Below are 19695 nucleotides of genomic sequence, written 5' to 3'. Positions count from 1 at the left end.
CTGGACAGGGGTGGGTGAGCTTAACGCCCACCCCCCCCCAAAGCGTGAACATTGTATGGACCACCTTCTCTGACCTCAGGGCAATTAAATTCATAGCTGACACCAAAAGGGTGGGGGAAATGTGCTTTGAAATTTACAAATGGTCTACATCACTCATGGAATAAAAAGTCAGTCTGAGTGGAAATGGAACACGCCTAGATCCCACGAACTGTGTGCTTGAAACACTTGGGAGATGAAGCTGCAGCGAGATGTGGGGTGAGATCTACAGCCTTAAACAACTAGACTTAGTTGTTTTAAAAGAAAGACTGAAAATAAGTTTGATGCTCAACTCAAGAAGCTACAACAACAACAGAGTGAACCAAAGCAGACAGAAGGGGCAGGAGCAGATTTTACTACAAAAACAAGAATGAGGAACAAGTGACACAATAAAACAATAAGCAAGGTCTTCACAAAACTAGTAAGATGCACGGATTTGTCAAATCAAGCTACCCAGTCAAGAAAGAAGTAGAAGGCACCAGCAAATGACATTAGGAAACAGGCAACTGCAAGTGTGATAGGGATGCTGCATTCACAAGAAACACTTTCCAATAAATTGGAATGCATGAAACAGACAATCTTCAAAATTGATTTGATGAGAAACTGAAAATGAACTAACACAAAATTTGAAAATGGATGGGTCATCGAAGTCTCAGGCTCAGAAAGTTTTAAAGACAAATTTCACCAGATTTTTAAGAAACAGATGATCACCATTTTATGAAAACTCTTTCAGAGAACAGAGAAAAAGGAAAAGGTCTCACTCTCAGGCCCACGTTCCCAGACAAACCACATGCACACAGGCCTTGCCTGCGGCTCTGCTTTTCAGACTCAGACCCTGGGTTTGAGAAGATGGTCTTGGAGGAGCTAAACACACACGTGTGCACTCACACATGAGTATGCACACATGTGCACATAACATGCATATGCACAAAACACGTGCACACCAGCACATTTACATGCGGTTGCACATGTGCGTGTGGACACGTACGTAACATAAGGCGCATAGTACACTCAGGTGCACACACAGCGCACACACAGTGCACACATGCACACATGCCCCCTCACGTGAGCACATGCCCATGCCCGCACACACATGCACACACACGCATGCCCGCACAGGCACATAAGTACGTTTGGTCCGTGTAGGCGGGTGCTGACCCCTCACAGCCTTGCACACACGGCCTCGTGCGTGCGTGCTGGGCTGCGATCTGAACGTCACTGAGCGGGAGGGAGGGTTATCAGCGTTTGGCCTTTTATTTTGTTTGGAGAAGGTCAACCAGGTGCGTCTTGGGTTTACAGTTTTAAAGAAGGGGAATGTTGAGTCTACAGTAGAATTTCCCCAAGGCTGTCCCGATGCTCAGCCTTAAAGAACAGACGTCACAGCTGTGCCGGCCCTGGTTCCTCGGTTTGGGACACTCACGTTTGGAAGTTGTGAGGGACCCTTTCACGGCACCAGCCCCGGGCAGGAGTTTGGAAGAACTGTTGATAAAAAGTGATCCAAGAAGCGCTGGTGTTATGTTTCACTTAAGTAACATTAAAATGTTCATAAATAAAAAGCTTAGTCTCTCAAACTGAGGGTTGAAGCAGCTTGCAAAACCGTGGACAAGTAAAAGGAAATCTCAGGCAAAACAAAGAGGTTGTTTGATACAAATATTTGTAAGGAAGGGAAAAGCGAATTCAGAAAGGAGAACCAAAGTGTGCATCAGGAGGAGGTGAGGTTACATGTGGAACAGGGGCTGCGTCCCCACCTCTTTATTTAATTGGAAAACTTCCATAAATAGCTCTGCCTTTCATTACAGAGAGAAATCCAACTTCAGCAGCTCAAGGAAATAAAAAGACCCAAAACACGCAGGACCGGGCTCCCCAAGGCCCTCAGTCAGGGCTAGATTCCAGGAAAGCTGTGGCAAGTGTGACTGCCCTGGTGAGACTGGGGATGGGGCGGCCTGCTGTCAGAGCCCCGTGAGGCGCGGCCCTCCACCCCATCCTCACGGTGGAGATCCACGCTGCACTTGCTGTGGTAACCGGCCTGGTCCCTGGGGTCCCGTCTGGAGTTCCTTCAAAGGGAAGAGGTGCGTGTGGTGGGTCCTGCTCCAGGGAGGACCCGTGTCCCAGCCGACGGGGGTTCCGTCTGGGGGAGTCTTGGGACGAGGGAGGGTCTCTTTTGGGCCTAGAAGTCCCTCTCTCCCACAGGCCTGGCCCCTCAGGTGCATCTGCAGGGCTGTGGGCCGGCTTCTTGGAGGCAGGAGGTGTACAAAGCCCGCGCTGACCAGCCTTACTTCTCCCTGCAGCGCTGCTCTCACCCCAGCCCTGACCCAGGCCAGAGACATCACGCGTCTGCCACAAACAAGCCCTAGAACAAAAGCCAGATGCACTCAGAGCTCTGACTCTGACTAGCTCACCTGGAGGGCAGGTGCTGGGATAGGAGCTGCTGCCGCAGGAGGGGGCCCAGGCTGCCGTGACCTGGTCACATGGCAGCCATTTGTGAAAATTCAAGGCAGAATAGTCAGGGTTTCTGCACATTTGTGTGTGTTTTATACCCCAGTGAAGGAAAGCTGTAAACACAAACTGTGTCGCCCCTTTGCGCTGTGGGAGGGGAGAGGAGGCCGCACCATCCAAACCAGGCTGGGCGGGGCCCGCAGGGAGGGGCCGGCAGTCTCACCACCAAGCAGGCCATGGCCAGCGCCTGGGATGGCAGGGGGTGGTGAGGCTGGTGGCAGCCACTGCCCTGTCTGTGTGGCCGTCTGCCAGGTGGGCGTGGAGCAGAGGCTCCAACATTGTGATCTGACAGGGAGGGCAGGGTGGGGAGCCAGCTCACCCTCCACCCCCCCCCCCCCCCGCCTCCCGGGCAGGCTCATGGCCACCCCGCTTCACGGTGGGAAGCGGCAGCAGAGAGGTGTGTGGCTTGCTCCCAGTCATTGGGCCCGACGTGCATCTGAGCACAGAGGTGGGGCCCGGAGCCGCGGAGGTCCCCGGGACAGGACCCTAGGGCTCATCTAAGGAGAGTGGTTAGGAGCAGCCCCCAGTAAGCACACGCAGACACCTTGCGTGCTCGTGCAGGGCAGGTGGGTCAGCAGCAATGACAAATGGGGTCGGGGGCACCTGTGCCCCGGCCCCGCCCTGCTCCCCGTGGTCTCGGGCCAGCGGGCGGGAGGGTCTTGCTGAGGAGCCCTTGCGTGGACGGTCCCTCTTGAAGTGCTAAGATTTTGTCTTTGACATTCACCAGTTTGAGGAAGACGTGCCTGCTGTGGCCTTTAAGTCTGTCTGACCTGGAGTTTGCTGGGCTTCTTTAATGTGTCCTGTTTTCCACCAACTTTAAGTGTGTTTGCCCTTTACTTCTAAATGTTCTGGTTCTGCTCCCACCTCCCCTCTGGGACGTCACTGTGTGTTGGTGACGTGTTGGTGGCCTGTTCACTCCTCTTGTTTTTTGTCCTCAGACAAGATCATCTGAGTGACTTCTCAAGTTTTCTGACTCTTCTGTCAGCTCAAACCTAGTGTTGAAATCCTTCACTGAAATTTACACGCCACTTACCGTATTGTAAACTCAGAATTTCTATTTCATCCATTTGATAATTTCTCTCCATTGATTTTTCACCGTTTCGCTGAGAATCAGCCTCAAACTGTCCTTGAAACCTTCAGACACAGTTGCACTTGGGTGCACTGGGGTGGCCGCTGACTGAGGTCCACCTGCCGCCTGACTTCCGGGCTCCCGCAGGGGCACTTCCTGCTGGCTGCTTTCGGCTGGTACGGCCCATTATGTGCGGTTCTTCACACGCCTCGTGTTTCTCTTATTATTGTAAACTGAACATTTAAAAAATGTTTGTGGCAACTCTAGAGTGCTCCCCTCCAACTTGGGTGTTTCTTAGTAACTTTCTTGGAGTAATTGGTTAAAAACTGTATTCTTTGTTATGTGCCGCCTCCGAAGTCTGCTAGGTTAGCCTTCTTGGTCAGCTAGCTAACGGTCAGAGATTTCCTTACGTACTTTGGACGGGTCTCCCAGCCTCTGCCGAGGGCCTGAGGGTATGTATGGAGGGCATGTGTGTACATGGGGGGAGTGCGTGTGAGTGAGGTGTGTGTGTGGGGAGTGTTGTGGGGGTGTGTGTACATGTGGAGTTGGGGAGAGTGGGGGGGAGTGTGTGTACATAGGACCGTATGTGGGGGAGCCTATAGGGGAGGAGTGTGTACATGGGGGGAGTAGGGGGGAAGTGTGGAGGGGTGGAGGGGGGAGTGCATGTGGGGGGAGTGGGGGAGTGTGTGTACATGGGGGAGTGTGTGTGTATGGGGAGTGTGTGTGCATGTAGGGGGGGAGTGGGGGGGAGCGCATGTGTCGGGGGGGTGGTCTGTGTTCCACATCCCGTCAGGCAGTCGACAGCTGCCTTTCTTTGCGTCCCGCTCGCAGAGCCTCAACACCAGCTGGAGGTGGCAGACCGTTCTCGCACAGGCCTTTCCTGGGCAGGTGCACACGTCTTTCCAGAGCCCCTGGAACACCAGAGGTTTTCAAAGCCCCCTTGGGACCTCTCTTTCCTAGGTTTTCCTTCAGAATGTTTTGGTCAGCTCTTGTCTGTCCCAACTGGTGACACTGCAGCTGCCTGGGGCAGTGTCAAACAAGTGCCACAGACTGTTCTGACGTGGTTGCCCCAGGAGCCAGACAGGTGAGTGGTGACAGTCCCCTGGGGGCCCAACCCATCCTGCACCCCCGACTGGCTGCAGGTGCTCAGCACAGTTGCAGCTCCAAGGCTGCTGAGTGACGTTTCCCGTCATATTTTCTAATAGCCATTAATATTAGTGCATAAGACGCAGAAATTTATGTTTTTATGACTGGTCCTTTATTCAATACTTGTTCAATTCAAAAGCTTTCAGATGAATTTCTTAGGTTTTTCAGGGAGACAATCTCATATTTGAAAATGACCTTCTTGCCCAACACAAAATTCATAATCATTTTCTTTTCATACTGTATTGCCCAGGATTTCCAGATTAACACTGACCACAGGTTCCCGGCTCCCTTCCCACTTTCCTGCCTCAGTGGCTTCTCAGATCACTGGCTTTGTACCTTGTCTCACAATGTTACTATGAACTGTCCATGGGCGTCTGTCTTTAAGTGGAAAATTACTGTTGTTTAAGGTCTGCCCAACTTCATACACCCTTTATCCAACAGTTATTTATCCACCAACCATGTGCGAGGAGCAGTGGTAAACGATTAGAAAAGACTTAGAAACACCCACATAACCCTGCCCAGGACCCCTACAGTCCAGGCGGGGAACAGCCGTAAACAGGGCTAAATCACACTCGTGTTCAGCATGACAAACAGGAGCAACGTGGCCCTTCCAACAGGAGACTGAACCCAGACCGAAGTGTCGGTCAGAACGTGGAGGAAACCACCTGCGCTGAGTAGCGGGGCGGGAGGGGGAGGTCAGACGGGGCAGGGTCTGGGGAGGCAGGTGTGAGTCCTGGGCGGGGCATCACAGATGGGGTGGGGCCGACAGGAGCAGATCCACTGGGGAGGCGCCGGGGCCCCAGGGCCACACACGATACACCAGACCACAGCGGTCTCTATTCTGAGAGCAACGGGAGACAGCAGATGGTGCATTCGATCTGGACTTGAAAAGGTCCCTCTGGCTGCCATGTGGAGAATGTGGGCCAGCTGCGTGAGCTGGGAGGTAACTGGGCTCCTGGGACTCCTGGTGGACGGGGTACACCGCCCGCAGAACTAAAGGGCTGGGCATCTGCGTGTGCAGAGACACGGAGGGGGCGTCAGGATGGTCTAGGTCTCCAGCCGAAGCACTGGGCAGGCGGATGGGACACGGAGCAGAGAGACAGAGGAGAGGGGCAGACGGTCCTGAGCTTAGCAGCCCTGTCTGTATGGGAAACCACAGGTGCCAACGGTATTAAGCAGAATGCAAAACACAATAAACAGACCCAAAACCTGCGCTCCTCCACACTTAAGAGTCTGGGGTCAGAAGACAGCGAAGAGCCTAGGGGCCAGCAACGCAGAAGGAAACCCAGAGGGCCAGGTGCTGGGGGCCGGGAGGGGCGGCCGCGCACAGACCCACCCTGGCTCCAGCCCCCGGCAGGGGCGCCTCCGTTTGTTCAGACCAGGCCCCACTTCCACTCCTCTTGGCGCCAGTTACAAAGTGAGTACATTTAAAAGACTGTTTTCTATTCGTGAGTATCTTCCAGGAAATAATCCCGTTTTCAAAGCCCAGAGTCTGAGGCAGGCCGAGGACAGGCCAATGAAGACAGAAACTAAAGACTCATGCCAGTGATCGGATGTTCCTTTACCAGTGACCTGCCTCTCCTGAACATGAAAGAACTCACAAACAGCAAACATAAACACTATTATCTGCTTTAAATTCTCCGGTTCCACACTAAAAACTCACTTCAAGAGACAAAGGGGATACAAGTCACAAGCGAGCTCACGTGGAAGTCTGACTGCGTAAATCCCTGCGCCGTCGTGTGACGTCAGCTGAGCAGAGAGGACCTTCGGCCGTGTACCAGCACCTGCCGCGGCATCCGGCACAGCCCCAGGTGAGCACACACGCTGGTCTGCAAAGGAGGCCTGGCCTCCTGACAGGAGCGTCTGTGCGCGGAATTCTCACAGGATGGAAAAATCGTGGCAAATACAGCTACAAGGCTGCTTCTGTTTTAAACTGAAACTTGCAACACCACCTCAAACTTCCTACTTTAAGGCACAGGACGAGCAGTAAGGTAACAGAGTTCAAACTCGCCTACCTTAATTTTCCCTCCATGTAGAGAAGTTAAAGTTCCCTTTCCCGGACCAGTCAGTTACTGAGCACTGGCGATGCACGTCCTGGGCCTCCAGCGTCCGGCCTGACGGGGATGCTCAGCCGCGCCGCAGGTGCATGAGGTTGCCTGTGATGGCCCGTCTGCCGTAAAGGCAGAGTCTACGTGGGAGGAGTTTCAGTGACCACAGAATAGTCCCTTTCCGTTCCTTCTTCCCTTTCAAAGAGAATGGAGCTGGCTGCTGGGGGTTGTCCAGCCCCACCATCCACAGAGGGTGGGCCTCATGCTGCCACTGGCTTTGTGTGGGTTTTGAAGCTATTTGCCTAAGTGAGGCATTCCAGCAATAAAACACACTGAAGAGGGGACACGCATGGCTGCAAAGCCCCGAAACTGAGGATGTTGGTAGAAATCACTGCTATCCTAACATTTCAGAGTATTTCTCCTCTTTTAGAAATTACACCAGAAGCCCTTCAGCAACCCTCATTTTAAAAAAAATCCCCAACAAACTCAATGCCACGGGCAGAGCGAGGTCTACGAAGTACATGTCCTTCCCACGCTGCTAACACACCGGCCTCACATGTTCCATGAGCCTGCGTCCCTGCACGTCAGCATCCTCCTGTGACGACAGGAAGCAACTTCAGCGCGAAGTTTCACTGCTGAGGAGAGCATGAGGGCCTGCGCTGCGAGGCCAGAGCCCCTGACACGTCAGCCATGGTGCACAGTGTGAGGCAGCCAACGCGCCTGGGCAGCCCCATCGTGCCTGTCCCACGTCTGCGCGTGGCCTGGCGTCCTCACTGCTCAGGAGTCGTTGGTGTCACCCGGCCTGCCGCACAGCTGGGACGCTGTGAAGGAGCCTCCCTCCCAGAGGCTTCAGCCGTTTAAGTACAGAAAGCATGCTTTTCATAATCTAAGAAGAAAAATATACTCCCCAATGGAAACTGTGAAACACCGGCCCAGCGCCGAGGTCTGGCAGCGCAAGTGGGGAAGCCTGGGAGGCGGTCACAGACGCCCAGAGCTGCGAGCGGAGACCCCTCAGGCGGGTGCCAGCCCGGGGAGCCCACCCTGCGTGTAACGTCCAGACTTGGTTTCCTGTCTGCGGGCCCCAATCCACCTCCCAGCCTCTGGGACACAGTGCGGGCTGAGAAAACACTGAAAATTGCACTAGAGCCTAACTGCTGCCATTGAAGATCTGCCTGAGTAACATTCCAGGAAAGGGTCACTGTGTACTGAGCACTGTCCCATGAGTAAGTTACAACAAGCAACTGAAAATACACTTAAGACATTTCATTTTATGCAAGAAATTTCAGATTAGCACACTATGGTTTATGAGCCATGACAACTCTTAATATCTTATATTACTCAGTTATACATTTTTCCTTGTAAGCACTTCAAGTGACTTCTTGATAATACATCTTTGTATTTTTGGAAGTGTAAATATTTTGAATACATTCTTTCATCATTCATAATGGGCAGAAATATACTAATATTTACTAATCTTTCAGGCTATTTTTTTAAAAAGAAACACCACAAAATAGGTCACTGAGAACATTTTCCTGCAAAGACAAAAATTATTATTTGTCATAAGAATTTAATAAGTTTTAGAAGAAAAAATATATATATTTCCTTGATCTATTTTCCTCTGAATTGAAACCAGCATGTAGAGACTATAAAAAATAGAGTCTATTTACACAGCGTAAGTACCTCAGCGATACACACAACAAGGCCACCACAGAGCACCTCCTGGTGGATGCAACCCACATACGCTGCACATCACACGGCAGCTAACCACCACCCTGCTGCACGCCGTGACACCTGGCGGGAATACTGGAGGAAATCAAGCATACAAAATTCAAGGATAATATTGGCTAAATATGCCTAAAATGTCAACATGTTTTATAAAACCATAAGGTACACGTGACTGAACACACGAAATTATAAAAACAGCATGGGTGCGTCCGAGGGATGCGTGTCTGGGCACAGAGGCGGGGCAGCGGGAGGCTCCGGGGTAGCGCCTACGGCACCACGTGTGGCCGTGTCCCATCTTCCGTGAGGTCGTACCTGGGAGTCGGGAAGAAGGCAGACGCGGTCATGGGGGCGCCCCTGCACGAGCACCCCGGGCTCCCTGTCTGCGATGGGGACACTCACCACTGGGTCCAGCCTTTGGTGAGCTCTTCAGATGCCAGGCCGACCAGCACCTGGGGGAGAAGACATTTGCTGGAGTGGGTTTTAGGCTTTTCACCACTTCTTCTGTCTTCTCGGTCTTACTCGGGCAACATGGCACCACCCTCGTCTTGAGTCTCGTTTTTCAATTTTTCTTCCCTGAGGAGCTGCCTGTGAACCCCACACTGGTCACACCCATGGGGGCCCCTGTGCTTGGCAGTCTTGCACTTAAGTTATTATGACGCCTCTTGGGGACACTGGCTCCCATGCCGCTGATGGCAGCGCAGCAGACACGGGCTGTCCGCCCGTGGGATGCTGGTCCGAGAAAGGCACTTTGGGTACGTGCTTAAGTTCTACGAAGAGTAGGAACTGATCAAGGATTGTGTCAGACTTACTTTGCCAAGAAGCCCTTTGTCTTTGGACAGGAAGCCACCGCTGTTCTTCACTGCGACGTCCAGAGTCCTCCTCTGCACCTCCGGCAACGAGACGCTGAAGTCGAAGCTGAAGCGGGAGAGAGGACCACTCCTAAGCCCCTCTGTGACCTGCGCTGTTTTGCAGCAACTAAAAGCTGTCTGTCTGAGACCGTCCTCATGCCACGCTTTGCCTTTATTGTAAACCTGAGTCCCCCTGCTGGATGTCTGCGCCTGGCATTTCAGGAAGACATGAAGGTTTCTCCATTGCTTTCCTAACAGTGAGAGGAGACTCCAGCACCTAAATGTGGGCAAGGCCCGACCGCCTGTGACCCCCCCTGTCCCGTCTGGACACAACTCCCAGCTCTTCTGGGGTTCAGTGTGGGACTGGCCCACAGACTCGAGGAGACGGACTCCAGGCCCCGGATGGGCGGAAGACCGGCATCATGGGCGTGCCCTCAGTGGAGGGCGGGCTGCAGACACTTCCAGCGGCTGGAGCCAGCTGCTGAGGAGTAAATGCCTCTAGGAGCCAAGTCCGCAAGGCAGCCATGGGGCTGCAGGCGCAGGGCCTCCGGAAAAGCAGAGGACAAGGCCAGAGGCCTCGCAGAGACACACGGCTGTGACCACTTTCCCACAAGCAAGCCTGCCCACAGCGGGACCAGGCATCTGCTGGTCAGTTTCTGACCTTGCTTTAGGTAAGGTCACTGTGAGCAACCACGATACCTTCCGGGGTGGACATAAGCTGGGTTGGTGGCTCCAGCACCGTCGACTTCACTGTCCCCCAACCACTGGCGATGCGCCCACCCTAAGCCCGGCAGTAGCCATGCCAAGATGCGCAGGGCTCAGCTCGTGGAGAGCAGCCTGAGGGTTCACGTGCGAAGCCCAGAGCCTACTTGCTTATCTACACTATCAAGTTCATGACAGCTCAGCAGGGCTGTGCGGTCATATCCTGGGGCCTTCCTGCCAGGGTCACCCCACCCCCTGCAGATGGACACACCTCTGGTCAAACACGGGGTTCAGCGTTTTCTTGGACACGTGTGTTTTCCTCCTTCCCGACCTCCTCTTGTCTGGTAACAGATACAGGCGGACGTAGGGGTCAGAGCCATCCTCAGAGAAGGCGATGAGATTTCTGAGGACATAAACCAGAGAGCAGTTGGGTGTGAGACCGCGGAGGAACGCGGCGCGCCCACAAGAAGAGACCAGCTGAGGTTGCACTCTCCATGCTGAGGGCACCAGAAGAAGCTTTGTCTTGGCCCCTCGCCGGCTCCTCACAGCTCCTTTGGCCTCTGCCCACTTCCTGGGCCCAGAGTTCGCGGAAACTACTGCTTGGCCTCCGCACACAGCCTCACTGCACTCACGGCCAAACGAAGCCACCCCTCTCCCAACACTGTCCGCGGACCCCCAGTGTACTCGGTCCTCCTTGGCTCCTGCACAGGCCGCTGACCCCACTGTCAGCTGTGTCCACCTAATCCCTTCACAGAAGAGGGCCACCTCCTTCCCGCAGCCCACACCACTCTTGTCTGAGGACAACTGGGCCAAATACCACCCAGTGTGTAATCACAGTTGACCCCTGAACCCCACTGAGGCTGAGGGTGCCACCCATCTGAACACACGGTCCTGTATCCAAGGATCCAGCCACAAATCATGGAGTGCTGTACCGTTTCCTACTGAAAAAACCCCATGCGGTGGAGCCGTGCAGATCTAACCGGGTCGTTCGAGGGTCAACTGTATGTGTGGCCACTTCAGGTGGTTCACTTATTGATGGATCTGAAGACCCAGCCAGGGACAGCCTCCGGTCAGTGCTCTGCTCCTGGACTTCGCACAGCCACGACTCGGGAGCAGGAAGGGGCTCCGTGAGCAAACACGCACTGAACCGGGGTCTGGGGTTGTGCGGTCATAGTTGTAAATCTCACTAATTTTATTTTCCTGTGTTTCCAACACCTTTTTATAAGATCTAAATATTTGTATCACAGCTACTAGTGAAACAGACAAGTCACATAACAGAAAATAACCCGTCAGCTCCAACCAGCACCGTTAATCTAGCACAACAGAAGCAACAATGGCGCCTGACCTCACGTCTGCTGATCAGTCCCGCGCACGCTAAGCCCTCCTGACTGCGGGGAAGAGCGGTGCGCCCCTTCCTGCAGGACCACAGCTTCTCCTGCCATGACCCGGACTCGCCCGGACCCTGAGCGGACACAAATCCACTCCTGGAAGTCCAATCCCCCAAGGACATTCAGTAAAAGAAAAACTGTTCACTTTCCTGCCCTAAACACTCAGCCACAGGGAGTGTCACGCAGACTACAGAACAGCAGTTCCAGGGAGTGTTACAACGAAACCAAGATGGTTCTGACTAGAAAACATCATGGAACAAGTGCAGTGAAACTGGGACTACAGCCTCCCTGCCACTGGGCCGGGGCCCCGCGCTCTCACCTGCAGGAGTGCACGACCACCACCAGCTTGTTCCTCTGGGAGCTGTGCCGGACCGTCAGCTGGACCTGCCCCAGGGGCGACTGTCCCAGGGTCGTCCCGCTGGGGAGACAAAGCAGAACAACACAGGGGGCGTGTCACTGCCACAGCCACACGTGAGGGGCGAAGTGCCCACGGACATGACCTGTGGTCCCGGGCACAGACAGGCCCTGGGCTCAGCCTTCATTTGAGAGGTGGACGTAACTCTGTCATTAAACTGACGGCTCAACATAAAAACGAGACACTGCGTCTCCTAACCACAAACCCCGTGCTGCGGAATTCCTGGGCCTGGGCCTTCCTCAGAGCCCGTGAAAGTCACTCGCTGTTTCTCGGGGATGGGCCAACAGGGTCACTATGCCCTCATCTCTGTGTCAAGGCCCAGCCCAGGCCCAGGCTCTGAGACAGACAGGCGGCTCTGAGCGCGGGCCCCAGGAGCAGCCACACGCCTCTGCCCCCACATCTTAGCCCGCACTCCTTGGCGCAGCAAAGAGGAGAACTACTTAAGAGGGCAACTTCCTCCTCCAGTGGACAGAGAAGCTCAGGACAAGTGCAGGCTTCCAGGCCCTTATCCAAGGAAACCCCGACACACCTCCAACTCAAGGCGTGAGGGACAAAGCCCCACAAACCTCCAAACACAGCACCAGCTTGGAGGTGGTAACGAGGTTGGACAAGCAGACAGAGCAGGACCTGTTCTGACACAACAAAGTCCTGCCAAGTCCTGCCCATTTAGGATCCAATGGATCAGCTCTAGACTCTGCCTTCCTGGTCTGGGCAGGATGCACAGGAGCCCCAGGGCCTCTCCCACTCGTGGCCACATCACCCCACTGGGCCTAATCTTCAAGTGAGCCGAACACCAGCCCTGGAAACGGCAGGTTTACATGGAAGCCAGAGGCCTCACAGGGCAGGGCAACACTTGGAGGCAGCTGCGCCTAGCTGGCACCCCACCACAGCCCAGGGCCCTGCACCAACTCAGCCGGGGTGGGGAGCCACGTTACTTCTCCAGCTGCCGCAGCCTCTGGCGCAGCTCCTGCGTGGCAATGGGCAGCGAGATGTCTGAGGCGATGCTCGGGGTGGGCTCCTTGATGGAGGCGTGGCTAGGGGAGCAGGTGGCGCTGGCCTGCAGGCTGGAGCAGCTTCTGCCCAGGTCCCCTGGTTCCAGGGGGCCGGCCTCTGCAGGCTGGGCTCTCTCGTCCACACCAGGCTTGTCACTGCCCCCAATGACCGGTGTAGACGGGGCGGTGCCGCTGTCACCGGTGCCTGGGGATGCGGGCATCTGAGATCTGACTGCAACCTTTCTCCCCTCCTTGGAAACAGAGGGTCGCTTTACTTGAGCTGAGTGCTGGTGGTCTGGAGGTCTTTCTTGCTTTTCAAGGTGGAGCACCTAGAGGTGAAAAGAGACCGAAAAATAAAGCCAGTGACACTGGTAACAGCCTCACACATGAACAGCTTAGAGATACTCGTTTGCAAGTGTTTCTTTAAAGCTTCGCACAAAGCATGAAGAACAATCCGGTCTACCCATTCAGCTCTTCTACCGTGTGGAGGAAGCCTAGGACAAGGCCCGTGGGAGGGAGGGACACGGCACCGCATGCGCAGACTCACTCCCGTGCGTCCCATTCACTTCCTCCACCGGCAGTGGGTATGCACGGCAGGGGCAACGCCACCATGGACAGGTCGCGTCACGCCCTGGCCGGGAGAAAAACCCCACCCTACGTGGGCCTCCACCCTACCGTCTCCACCAGGGTCCAGCAGGAGCAGCCACACCCTCCCCTGGGTGGGCAGCGGGTCACTGACTCTGTCTGCTTTTCACACGTGCTCTGAATTGAGCACACGGCCTGAGCACATCTACGTCTGTGACTCTGCATCTGGGGTCACCTTGGCAGCCTGAAGTCTGTTTCCGCTTCCATGAAGTAAAGCTGCAGCCAGCGCCTCCAGTTCTGTTATTACCAGAAGCCGGACGTCCAGGGGGAGGGCTCCAGATGGACAACCAGAGAGGTTGTGGTCCCTGCCGGGAGGCTGTCCCCACACCCAGGGGTGACCAGGCACAGGAGACTGTTTCCACTGCACCCTCCACAGACCAAGTTTATTTGACTTGAAAGTTGGTTCTTCATTTTAATAATTAGGGGGTTCTAACATTTTCCCATATGTTTGCCAGTTTTATTTTCAGCATTTCCTTTGGTACTTACAAACAAATCATTGTCTATTTTGGGCAAAATTTATTTTTCCTATAATCTCTGCCATCTTGCGGGGCTTTATTAAATTTTCTCTTCTTAATGAACTTTGAAAATTGAACGTTAACAGAAAACTTTGTTGATCAAGATAGCAAATACTTTCTGGGCCAAAGGATTTAAAGAGTCCCCTGTCCCGTGTCCCAAACTCTGATTCCCACTCTCCCAGGTCCCCCACCCTGCACGCTGATCCCCGTCCTCCCGGCCCCACCCTGCACCCCACATCCTGACCCCTGTCCTCTGGAGTCCCACACCCTGCACCCCACACCCTGAACCCCATCCTCCTGAGTCCCCCACCCTGCACACCGACCCCCATCCTTCTGGCCCTGCCCTGCACCCCATACCCTGACCCCCATCCTCCTGGGTCCCCAACCCTGCGCCCTACACCCTGACCCTCGTCCTCCCAGCCCGTTCCCAACTGCCTGAGCGGCCCGCCGCACACCGCAGTACCCTGAGGGCAAGCTTCATCTTCAGCGAGCTGTTGGGGCCTGAGTTGCTGAGCTGGAACCGCTGGTTCATAGTCATGTCCTCGCTGCTGAGCAGCTGGCTGAGGGGGACCCTCAGGTTCCCCAGAGAACACTGGTGTTGCTCGTCTCTGACCTGCGGGACACCACAGCACACTCAGCTCTGAGGACAGAGACAGAAAGCCACACAGTCCAAATCCCAGTCTTTGAAAACACTTCGGCCACCTCCTTTTACGTGTGAGTAGTGCAGCAGGAAACCTCTTCAGGAGACACAAAGCTCTGTGACAGGTGCTACAACGTACCCGGGTCACACGCACCTGTGTCTCCTCATCGCAGTCATCCCGAGTGTGAGAAAGAAAACCATGCTCTGTGACTCTGCGCTAAGAGGCAGCGGTCTGCACAGATCTGAGGGTCCACAGGAAACGCCTCAAATCCTATGAAAATGGTGAAAGCACACACTCCTAGTGATGTACCCAGCTTCTTCTGGTGACCCTGGCTCATGGAGAAGGCACGTTTCTTTCTTTTAAGCCTTCCCTATTCAAAATCTACAATATCTGCTTTAAATGCCTGGTCATTTCTGTCTCCTGAATTACAATCCTCAGCTTTATCCCTGCAACGGGAATTATTCCTGTTAGGCTGTTGTGATACAAAATAACTAACCCAAAAGAGTAAGAACTCTGGTGGTTTTACGGGCTATACAAACAAAACCAGTCAAGGAAGTCAACTGCATGTGAAAACCTAAGTGTGATGCTTACTTTTAAAACTATGATCATAGGGAGAAGGCAGAGCTCAGGTAGACTGCATGCCTCGCATTCACACGGCTCTTGGTTCAATCCCCAGTACTTCCATTAAAATAAACCTAATTACCCCCCCAAAATACAAAGAAAAATTTTTAAAAAACTATAATCACAAAATAATTTTTAAATAAAATAATCATTATAGAATTTCAAAAGTCATATTTTTAAATTCAAGACTCAGTTACTATAAATTGTTTTAAAGGTAGTGCAATTCATAAAGGAAAAAGTTAGCTAGACAAGTATAAAAGTAAAAAAAAGTAGCTGGACATACACATTTCGTATAAAACAGTGTGAAAATATAAAACAACAGACAGACAGTAACGGAGCAGGCTGGGCGCACCCGACCGACTGTGGCTGGCGCTCTGTCGGGAAGCTGAGCGACCCCCACGACAGGACACCCCTCAACCCCCAGACTTCAGGGGCTAAGGAACAAGTTGGAGTCATACAAGCTAAACAAAACCAAGGCCCTCAAACTCCTCAGAGACTTAGTGTTGGGAAGCAGGCTGTGCCAAAAGGAGCGCGGGGGCCAGAACCTGGCCACAGGGACGCCCCCGGGAGCTGCGTGACCCACTGAGAACAGTGCTCTCCTTAGAGCTGAGACATGTGGGACGAGCAGGCGCACATCCGAGTTTAAAAGATGCCAAGGACTTGTGCTTCTGACCATCACGGAGCACAGCAACCACATGTATCGTCCCACCTCAGCTTCAAAGCCGGACAGGTAAGCGAGACAATGGGCTTCAGGCTGGACAGCATTGACCCTGGACACAGGAGTGCAGAGAGTGTGGACACAGGGGAGGAGCCTGACAACGGGGCTGGTCGCTGGGCAGCGTTCCGGCCACGAGGCTGGCTTGAGGACCCCAGATGAGGCCAGTGCCCCTGCACCGAGAACCCAGGTGAGGAAATCAGGGAGCAGGAGGCCCCGGCAGGGGAGGGCTCCCCAGAGAGCTGGAGGCCTCCAAGGGCCCCCGAATCTTCTGCTGATCAGCGCGTGCAGGGAGCGAACCAGCTGAGGCCAGGAAAGATGCCTCAGGAAAAACAAGCGGGCAGCTCCCAGAGCACAAAGTGCTGCAGACAGCACCCACTCCCAGCAAGGAGGAGAGATCTCACGGCACTCAGGGCGTCGGACCTGCGAGGTCACGTGGTCCCAAGACGACGGAAGCTTAAGTCAAGCCTCCAAAGGCTCAAAGTGTTTCCAACTAACTTGTCTGCAAATGAGGAAAAGGAAACTGAATATCCAGAGGCGTAAAAACCCGCAGCACTCAATAATGGAAAATTCACAATGGAAAACTGGAGAAGCAGGAATATATGACCCATAGTGAAGGTAAGTCACTCGCAGAAGCAGATCCGGCACTGGAAGCTAGACACCTCCATGACACACACGCAGGACGGGGGGGAAGACACGGAAGGGGAAGACCCGAGTTCAGCTGCTAAGATGAAAAGTCTGCAGGATGAAGAGTCTCGGGGTGGGGGAAATCCAAGAAAGTCATGGCTAAAAACCCCAGACTTCTCGTCAGAAACAATGCAAGATGGGAGAAAGTGGAAGGAAAGAAACCTACTAACCAGAAGCGTTCTATGTCTCATGAAAATACCTCTGGCAAACGAAGGTGGAACAGTTTCCCAGACACACAATAGCTGAGAAAGCTCTGCAGAGCAGCTCCGCAGGAGGCCCTTCAGCGGAAGAACCATGCCATTTGAAAACCGGGATCTCAGCAGAGTGAAGTCACTGGGGTGGTGAATATTCGTCTAAATAGGAAAGACAGCCCCATGTATTTATTTTTAAAAAGCTCTTTAAAATATAATTGACAGTTCAAAGCAGAAATAATACTACACATGGTGGGTTTAAACACAGGCACAGATGCAGAGTATAGGGCCCAGGAGAGGACAAGCCACTGCGGCCTGGCACCTGCATGATCGAGGCGGTGGCCACGGTGAAAGGCACCCGAAGGCACCCACTGAAAGACCAGGACAGAACAAGGAGACAGAATGCAATCAGCAATACACCCAATTAATCCAAGTCAGGCAAAACCAACCAACCAACCAAAGAGTAACTGGGGCAAAGCATGGAATTCCATCAAAAAGAAACAGACACCCTGACAGACCTGCGTCTTATCAGTGGGATTAAACTTGAACTTGACCATCTTCTCTCCACAGGCTCGGACAGCTCTGCTAGTGAGCTCTACCGCGCACTCGAGGAAAACAAGTTCTAAACAGACTCTTCTAGAAAAATGAAGAGGAGGAAACACTCCCCAACTTACTTCAAAGTCTAGCATGAATCCGACACAAAACTGAAAAGGCAGGATAAGAAAACAAAATTATAGATCAGCATCCTTCATGACTAAGATGCAAAAATTACTTGTCTTCACTGAAGCATAGTTTACAATGTGTCAGTTTCAGGTACACAACACTGACTCAGTAACTTTATAGACTACACTCCATTTAAAGCTATTACAAAATAATGGCTGTATTTCCCTGTGCTGCATAACATATCCTTGATGCCTATTTATGAGGCAAAAGTTCTTAACAAAATTTTAGCAAATTAAATTGAGTACATAAAAAGTATACTACATCATGATCAAGTGACACGCAGTTCTTTGATGTTGATTATATTTCAACAAATTTATTTTAAAATGCAAATAAAGGTTTGCTTGCAAGGTTTTCTAATGTTAAATCTTGAAAACCAAATAAAGGTTTGCAAGCTTTATGATTTGAAAATCAACAATGCATTTCACTGTATTTACAAATGAAAATTTGTATATTTACGAAAGAAAACCACATGATTATCTCACTAGTTGTAGAAAAGTCCCTGGCAATATTCAACATCCACTTGTGACAAAAACACTCAGCAAACCAGCAGCAAGAAGAGAGGGAAATGCCCTCAAACGTCACACTTAATGGCAGTGAGACACACGCTTCGCCCTTAAGTCTGCAGGAGGCAATGGTGTCCACTCATGCTGAGGGACACCGAGAGGCACCAAGCCCGGGCTGGGCAATGGGGCGCCCAGACGGGAAATGCAGAAGCAGAAGGGTCACTGCGAGCAGACCGCATGCAGGAGAATCCTAAGGCATCCACACGGAAGCTACCTGAACCGCAGCGAGGTCAGCAGGGCTGAGAGTAAGATGTCGGCACGCAAAAATCAAGAACAACTGGTACGAGTGACAATCAGCCAAGAGCTGACAAGTAAACACTGAAACCACACAGCATTTTCTGTATGACCAAGTCTGACAAAGACACACTGGTTGCAGGGAGGGGCCCATAAACGGCACCTTTTAGATATGTGCGGTTCTTTGATGCTGATCATATTTCAACAAATCTATTTTAAAATGCAAATAAAATACCTCGACTTCAAGCTCCTGGCGCCTGGGATTGTGAACGAAGAAAGTGAAGTTTTCCTCCCACACAGGTTCACTGGTTTTGTACCGAATCTGAAAGAAACAGCCAGGTATCAGCTCTGTGCTACTGCAGCTGCAGGTCTAGGACGGTGCTGATTAAGTTCCAGGACACCAGTTTCCTGAGCTGGATCATCACTTACTAGTTGCAGAAGCTCTGGAGGGTGTCGGGGGTGAACCGCTAGCCACCCCAGCCCGTGTCCCACCCCCGGCGACGTGGCCTGCACCGCGCGGTGTGGCCTCCCTCCCGTGACATCCTGGGGCTGACACAGTGCTGCACATCAGAAAGCTTCTCAAATTAATGGTTAGCAGTTTAAAAAAAGAGTAATTCCTGAAGTATTTCCTGCAAGTAGGACACATTACAGCAACAGCAATGCCCTCCCTCAATTCCTGAATAAAACTGTATTTGCTGAATTTTAAGCACACTGTTGGCTGTCCTTTAAGCAAAATATTAATAGAGCACTGAAAGGAAACTTGGAAATTTGTCCCATGTCATCTACCCATGAAATCAACCAGAAGCACATTCACATGTTCATGTTATTTTTTGATGTTATTTTTAAATGAACAACATATTTGATATCAAATTACGTAGCTGGTTATCAAACGACTGATTCAAGAAAACAAAAGAACTCAGTGATGGGGGGCCACAGGAAGCCCCCGGGGTGACAGTGATGGACGGTCACAAGAAGCCCCCCAGTGACAGTGACGGAGGGTCACAGGGAGCCCCCCGGGTGACAGTGACGGAGGTCACAGGGAGCCCCCACTACCACCAGTGACAGTGATGGAGGGTCATAGGGAACCAGTCAGCACCTCACCTTGCTCTCCTGGGCCTTGTGACCGACCGACATCTGGACAAGTGGGTTTGGGTTGCTGTTTATCTTCTTCCCTGACTATCCACAAACAAAAAACAGACAAAATAAACATCTTGAAATGGGGATTACTAAAAATGGAATTATTGGCTTAAATGAACAGTCATTTCTATTTACTTCTGATACTTCAGTTATAGGGA

At 52.5% G+C, this 19695-nt stretch overlaps 1 protein-coding gene across 2 annotated transcripts in view; it reads right to left on the bottom strand.

Annotated features, from left to right (window-relative positions):
* Nucleotides 1-4836: 4836 nt before the first annotated feature.
* ESYT2 (extended synaptotagmin 2) overlaps nt 4837-19695 on the bottom strand; it is a 70879-nt gene continuing 56020 nt past the window's right edge. For both annotated transcript variants that reach the window (XM_031455843.2, XM_064487138.1), the window contains 9 exons: nt 19502-19576; nt 18636-18722; nt 14489-14638; nt 12809-13194; nt 11778-11876; nt 10342-10473; nt 9330-9435; nt 8920-8969; nt 4837-8832 (listed from right to left, as the gene is read on the bottom strand). In XM_031455843.2, coding sequence (XP_031311703.2) covers nt 8787-8832; nt 8920-8969; nt 9330-9435; nt 10342-10473; nt 11778-11876; nt 12809-13194; nt 14489-14638; nt 18636-18722; nt 19502-19576 — 1131 coding nt within the window. In that variant the 3' untranslated portion in view covers nt 4837-8786. The remainder of the gene's footprint in view (nt 8833-8919; nt 8970-9329; nt 9436-10341; nt 10474-11777; nt 11877-12808; nt 13195-14488; nt 14639-18635; nt 18723-19501; nt 19577-19695) is intronic.

Source organism: Camelus dromedarius, chromosome 7 (genome assembly GCF_036321535.1).
Source record: "Camelus dromedarius isolate mCamDro1 chromosome 7, mCamDro1.pat, whole genome shotgun sequence".
NCBI lineage: Eukaryota > Metazoa > Chordata > Mammalia > Artiodactyla > Camelidae > Camelus > Camelus dromedarius.
This window is presented reverse-complemented; position numbering and strand designations above follow the sequence as displayed.